The sequence below is a fragment of the Tamandua tetradactyla genome, chromosome 5 (assembly GCF_023851605.1).
Source record: "Tamandua tetradactyla isolate mTamTet1 chromosome 5, mTamTet1.pri, whole genome shotgun sequence".
NCBI classification, from domain to species: domain Eukaryota; kingdom Metazoa; phylum Chordata; class Mammalia; order Pilosa; family Myrmecophagidae; genus Tamandua; species Tamandua tetradactyla.
This window is the reverse complement of record NC_135331.1, coordinates 139,840,988-139,847,680: the sequence shown is the minus strand read 5'-3', so window position 1 is coordinate 139,847,680 and position 6,693 is coordinate 139,840,988. Positions and strand designations below refer to the sequence as shown.

Below are 6,693 nucleotides of genomic sequence, written 5' to 3'. Positions count from 1 at the left end.
AGGCTCTACATCCCCACCCCCTGGTCGCTCCTCGCCTCCCAGCTGTGATTGTCTCCACAGTGCCCTCTAGCGGACTCTTGGTGACCAACAGCGGAAGTGATAGGGTTGAGGGGTTTATAGTAGGTGTTCTCAGCCTGCCATCACCAGAGCCGTCTTGATGGAGAGTTTGAAGGGCTACTAGGAAATGAATACGTTTCTTACGAGGAACTTGAGGCCCAGAGGGATTAGGGAACTTATGAAATCAGGAGACAAATAATTATCAGATTTGGAACTATTTTGAGTCTAGAACTCTCTCAATCATATCACGTTACGTCAAGGATATTCCACAGTTTTGCCTAAACTTTAGGGTAAAAAAAATGATGAAAAGGTTTTACGGATACGTGACTATGCATAAAATAGAAAATTATTTAACAATATTCAAAGATCGATTATGAGGAACATGCTGTGCTACAATTGTTATATATTTCAATATAAAATGCCAATTTTTAAGAGCCTAATATCCTTGGAACTTAAATGTGGATGATGTTAGGGGTTGAAATGATCAGTAAATTCAATTGTTTTGAGGTTTATCTCGATCCATGATTTTAAAATACTGTAAAGGATACACAAATCTGTGCAGCAGCAGAATAACTTTAAAACTCCCAAATACTGATTTTAGAAAAACGTTCTCAGGCGAGTATCTTTAGAGAAGTGGATTTATTTACTTATTTGAAAATGGTTCAAATTAATATTTTTGGTATGTGGTAATTACCCTTGGAATAGGAAAGAACAGGAGCAAGCATAGGATTTTTTTGTGTGCTGGCCACGGTTGCTTTTATTTTTTTAAACTAATAGCCTCTAGTTTTAAAAGAAGTCCTATTCTAATTCTACTGTGAACTTATACTTTCATATTTCCCTGTTATACTAGACACTTCGTTGTGTCAAAATTTCCAAAATTATCTTCTAATATAATAATGTAGTATTTATGACTTGAGTCAGTTTTAACTTCTGAAAAAATGGATAGTGGAGAAGCACATATGAGATCACCCCCACCTTTCTCTTTTTCAAGGTTTAAATGATTCAACATACTGGACTTGAACCACAGTCTCTTTTGCATAGATAACAGATAAGCTATTTACCCTGCAAAAAGATTAAAAAAAAAAAAAAAAACCAGAAACGGCTTCAGTTTTGCAGAGATCATTTCTAAGTTGAGAAGAAATGTTAGTCCTTGATATTTGTTGCCTCAGACAGAGGGAAGCTACCGAACGACCCTAGATCATAAACAAGAAATCACGATAAAGCGGGTTTGGCGTGGGGAATTCTGCTGTCGGGCCTCCCGGATTCGGCGTCCTCCTGTATCGCCCACTTCTATCATCCCCTTTTAGTGCCCCATCCCTTATCCTAGCTAGCCAAAGGAGTGTACCCCCAGTCTAATTTTTGTCGTAATTTCCAAGGAGGCTGACGAGGCAGGGCACGTGGGACGAGAAGCGATGCCAGAGGACAGCCTGCTTCTGCGCGTCTACCTTTCTCAGCACACCAGGTCAAAGCCGTGTTTTTAAAACACGCACGCGCGAGTGGTGCAGGGCCCCCACGGCCGCGCGCTCTCCGTCCAGCAGGTGGCGCTGTGGGCCGTGCCGGCCTCGGTCTCTGGCCGGGCTGCTCCTCCTACGCCTGCTTTTGCACCAGCCGCACGTGCGTGGTTCCTGTGCTGCAGGTTTGTCAGAGGCTCCGCCTGGATCCTACCGGGAAGTGGGCGCCCGCCATGGAGGGGGCGGCGAAGACGCGCACGTTCCTCGAGGTGCGGAGAAGACTGCAGAGCGCGCTGCTGATCCTAGGGTAAGCAAGGGGCGGAGCGTGGGCATGCGGGCGCGGCGCCCAGGCAGCTTTTTTTCTGCTACTCGCTGGGGGGTCGTCCTCCTCCCTAGGATTTTGAGTTTCTTCCCATTTGTGAGCCTGTGGTTACTCAAAGTGGAGTAGCTTTTCACAGTGCGGTCCCGGAACTGGCAGCCTCGGGACATCACCAGGGAGCGTTTTTTAGAAGTGTAGAGTCTCAGCCACACACCAGACCTCCAGAATCAGAGTCCTCGTTTCAACAGTATTCTACGGATTGGTATGCGCATTAAAGTTTGAGGAGCAGTTACACAAAATACTCCTGGCAATGACCGACGTTTCCAACAAAACAAGGCAAAAAAATTGCCTTGTCTAACTCTATCCTGGTTATAGGACCAACTTCGATGAGTGAGCTTCCTGTTTTGTAAACACTTCGTCTTTCTAAAAAAATTTTTTCCAAAACCGATTGCAGAGAAGTTCACATAAATGTGTGTTCAGTGAACGACTAACAAAAGTTGCAGTCTTCTTATTGGAACTCATTCTTTTATTCATATTCATAAGAAGTCGTTATTTACTACACAAATAAGAAACTTTTAGGAAAAATATTCTTTGTTTGGAAGCAGTTTTGATAGTAAGTGGTGCCCTCGCCTATTCTTTTGTGACCGCAGTTTTAGAAACAGTAAGTTAGATGGAAAATTCTGAAAATTTCATTTTATTACACAGCGCCACTCAGAGGCAGATGGATCCTTAGCTCTTCCACATATTCTTACCTCTGGCGTGGCAGCTTTGGATTTGGCATGAGAACGTGGTTCAAATCTTAGCTTTCTCACAAGGGTAGAATCATTTACTCTTAATTTCTTAAGTTGTAAAATGGGGATATTTATTTATTACTGTACCGAAAATCATGAGTTCACACAAATTTCTTCAATTCCAGTCTACCTTGTAGCGATGATGGAAACCTCAAAAAAGATAATGTAAAATTTAAGCCGCCATAGAAATGTAGATGGCTTTATATTTCAGATCACTTTAAGTCCTGAGTTTCAGCTACAGAAAAGGAAATTCTGTGTAAATTTGCTGACTTCCAGATCCCTCCCAACCAGGTACTGGAAGCAGTGACTGTGCCCAATATCTACAGGTTAATTGAGGTGTGCCTTAATACTTGCTATAATGGAATGCAATAAATATTATCACTTATTATCCAGCCACCAACATCCTAGACAGTATTACAGAGTACTACACACTTCCTCTTTTTCCATCTCTTTTCCTCCTCTGTAAGTCTGAGTTCACTTGCCCCAAACCATACCCTTCTGAAGCCTAGGGATCCTCTGAGCTGTATGTATTTTCACATACGTTACACACTTTTATTATTAAGAGGTTCTTATTTTTGCAGGTGGTGATTTTTGTTGTTGTTGTGTCAATTTATATACAATAAAACACACAGATTTTAAATATTCAGTTTGATGAGTTTTTTGTAATGCAGAGAGCTATACAAGCACAACCCTAACAAGACAATAACTCTTTCACTTCAAAAAGTTTTCTGGTGTCCCTTTTCAGTGAGTGTAAAAAACCCTGCTAACCATACTGTGATAACTGATAAGACCAGCTGCAGGGTTAATAATAAACGATGCTTCTACCAAGGTGAAACCTCAGCTGTCAAATGTCATAACAACCTCTTCTTTTGACTTGTTACTTACCAGTGAACTCCGAACCATCCTTTTCTTGTTCTCGACTCTGAAACAGTGATTACTGATGACAGTGATTACTTTCCAGAGAGCAGTGAATCCAGTGCTGATCCCAGTTTGTCTTATTCACACTCACATTAATCAGCCTGAGCCGAAATCTTAACAAAAATCACTCCCTACTTCCTCTTATTAGGAACCTTCATGGTTTCGCTGAAATACTTTCCCTTGTTTAAACAAGTTAATAAATTTAACTTTGCTGGACTACTGGTTTGTCTCTGGTGGTCTTTGGCTTTTGGTATTTATTACCAGTCAGTTCCCCCCACACCAGAAGCAACCAGTGTTCTGATTCTGCAAACACAAATTTTGCCTGTCCTTGTACATAAGTGGATTCATGTAGTATGTTGTGTGTGTGTCTGACTTCTTTCCTTCAACGTAATGTATTTGAAATTCATGTTTCCTGTGTGTTGCATTTATCAGTAGTTCATTCTTTTTTCTTACTGAGTAAGAAAAATGTTGTGTGTATATAACACAGTTTATCCATTCTCCTGTTGCTGGATATTTTCACTGTTTCCAGTTTGCTTAATAAACAAAGCTGCCATAAACTTTCTTGTCAAGTCTTTTTGTGGACATACATTTTCATTTCCCAGGTAGATACATAAGAATAGAATTGCCATGCTATAAGACAGATGTGGATTTTACTTTATAAGAAATTGCCAGTTAGTGCTTGAAAGTGGTACACTGAAGAAATGAAAATTCTCATCAGAAAAAAATTAGTTCCACTTAGTTCACATTCTTGCCTACATTTAATTTTGTCAGTCTTTTATTTTAGCCATTCTAGTGGATATAAAATCATATTTTGTGGTTTTAATTTGCATTTTCCTGATGCTTAGTAATGTTGAGTACCTTTTCATTTGTTTTTGGCCTTTTGTATATGTTCTTTTGTAAAGGGTTTGTTCACATTTTTTTTTTGCCATTAAAAAATATTTTTATTGAATTGAAAGAGTTTTATATATAATCTGTAAATAAAATCCTTCTCAGATATATACCTTGTATTTTCTCCAATCTCTAGCTTGCCTTTTAATTTTCTTAATATTGCTTTTGATGAATAGAAAATTTCAGTTTTAGTTAAATGTGCTTTATCTTTTTTTTTTTTAATTTTCTGGTTAGTGTCTTTTTGTGTTCTAAAAAATCTTTGAAGGTTATGATGATTTTTTTTTCCATTTTTTTTCTCACTAGGAGTTATATAGTTTTAACTTTGACATTTAGGATTGTAATCCATATTAAATTAACTTTTATGTTTGAAATGAGGTAGACATCATAAAGTTTTTTTTTATAAGTATACCCAGCTGTTTCATGACCTTTAGTTAAAGAAATTTTTGAAAAATTTAGTGTTTTAATCAGAAATCAGTTGACTACGTGTGGGTCTATTTCTTGATTTTCTTAGTCTGTTCCCTTGATCTTTTGTTTTAAACATTTTTTTATTGTATAGTATAACATATATACAAAGCAAAGAAATAAAAAAGCAATGGTTTTCAAAGCACTCTTCAACAAGTGGTTACAGGACTGATCCCAGAGTTTGTCATGGGCTACCATATGATCCTCTCATTTTTCCTTCTAGCCGCTCCAGAATATAGGAGGCTAGAGGGCTTAAATTTTTTTTTATCATCACAATCGACTTTTTTTTGTGAAAAATAACATATATATATATACAAAAAACTATAAATTTCAAAGTACAGCACCCCAATTAGTTGTGGAACATATTTCAAACTGTGACATGGATTACAATTTCAGAATTTTAGGTTTTTACTTCTAGCTGCTCTAAAATACCAGAGACCAAAAGAGATGTCAATTTAATGATTCAGCATTCATATTTATTTGCTAAATCCTGTCTTCTATGTATAACTCCACCATCACCTTTGATCTTTCCATCCCTCTCTTTAGGGTTGTTTGGGCTAGGCAATTCTAAAGTTTTCATATTGGAAGGGTCTGTCATTAATAGGGGACAGGGAAATGGAACTATCTGATGTTCTGGAGAGGCTGGGCCAGGTTCAGGGACCCATCTGGAGGTTGTAGGTTTCTGGAAACTTACTCTAGTGCCTGGAACACTTAGGAAATCTTATATATTGCCCTAGGTGTTCTTTAGGATTGGCTGGAATGGTCCTAGTTGGGGGTTGGCAGGTTATGATAGGCAGCAAAGTCTAGCTGAAGCTTATGTAAAAGCAACCTCCAGAGTAGCCTCTCAACTCTATTTGAACTCTCTCTGCCACTGATACTTTATTAATTACACTTCTTTTCCCCCTTTTGGTCAGGATGGAATTGTTGGTCCCACAGTGCCAGTTGTTCCTTTGATCTTTTGTCTATCCTTAAGCCAGGATAACGCTGTCTTGATTAATGTAACTTTGAGGAAGGCTTGAAATCAGGTAGTATGAGTATTCTAACTTTGTTCTTTGTTAAGATTATTTTTAACTATTTTAGATCCTTTGCATTTCCATATAGATTTAAGAATCAGCTTGTCAGTGTCTACCAAAAAAAAATGCTTGCTAGAATTTTGACTGGGATGGTATTGATTCTATACAAACATTCTAGAATAATCACCTTGTCAACAACATTGAGTTTTCTAATCCATGAACATGGTAAAACTCTGCATTTATTTAGGTCTTCAGTTTCTCTCTGCAGGTTTTCAGTGTAGAGAAATTGTACATTTTTCATTAGATTGATTTCGAGTATGTGACTTTTTATGCCATTGTAAATGGTTTTCTTTTAATTTCATTTTCCATTTACCCTTTGCTGCTGTTTAGAAACACAGTTAATTTTTGCATATTGACATGTATCCTGCCAACTTGCTAAAGACTTATTATTAATTTTAGTATTTTGTACGTTTTTAAAAATGAGCCCAGTCACATTTTCTATTAAAAAAAAAAAAACATTTTACTTCTTTCCAGTCCACATAACTGTTATTTTTCTTTTCCTTGTTACACTGGGGCTTGGAGTTAAGAGTTCAGTGGAAGTTGTAAGATCATACATGCTGATCTGAGGAAAACACTTTCAGTGTTTCACCATTAAGTCTGATGTTAGCTGTAGGTGTTTTTGTTTTTGTTTTTAGTTGCCTTTTTGATGGTAGAGAAAGTTCTTCATTCCTAATTGTCTGAGAATTTTTATCATAAATAGGTGTTGACTTTGGTCAAAGTTTTTACCGTGCCTG

At 37.7% G+C, this 6,693-nt stretch overlaps 1 protein-coding gene across 9 annotated transcripts in view; it reads left to right on the top strand.

Annotated features, from left to right (window-relative positions):
* The first annotated feature begins 1,653 nt into the window (after positions 1-1,653).
* The window catches only part of UBE3D (ubiquitin protein ligase E3D), a 180,952-nt gene continuing 175,912 nt past the window's right edge, over positions 1,654-6,693 (top strand). For 4 of the 9 annotated variants that reach the window (XR_013176263.1, XR_013176264.1, XR_013176265.1 and 1 more), the window contains exon 1: positions 1,654-1,815. Coding sequence is in view for 4 of the 9 variants with exons in the window: in XM_077162330.1 (XP_077018445.1) it covers positions 1,742-1,815 (74 nt within the window). In the remaining 5 variants the exon portion in view is untranslated. The remainder of the gene's footprint in view (positions 1,816-6,693) is intronic. The other 5 variants (XR_013176267.1, XM_077162331.1, XM_077162332.1 and 2 more) reach the window with 2 other exon arrangements.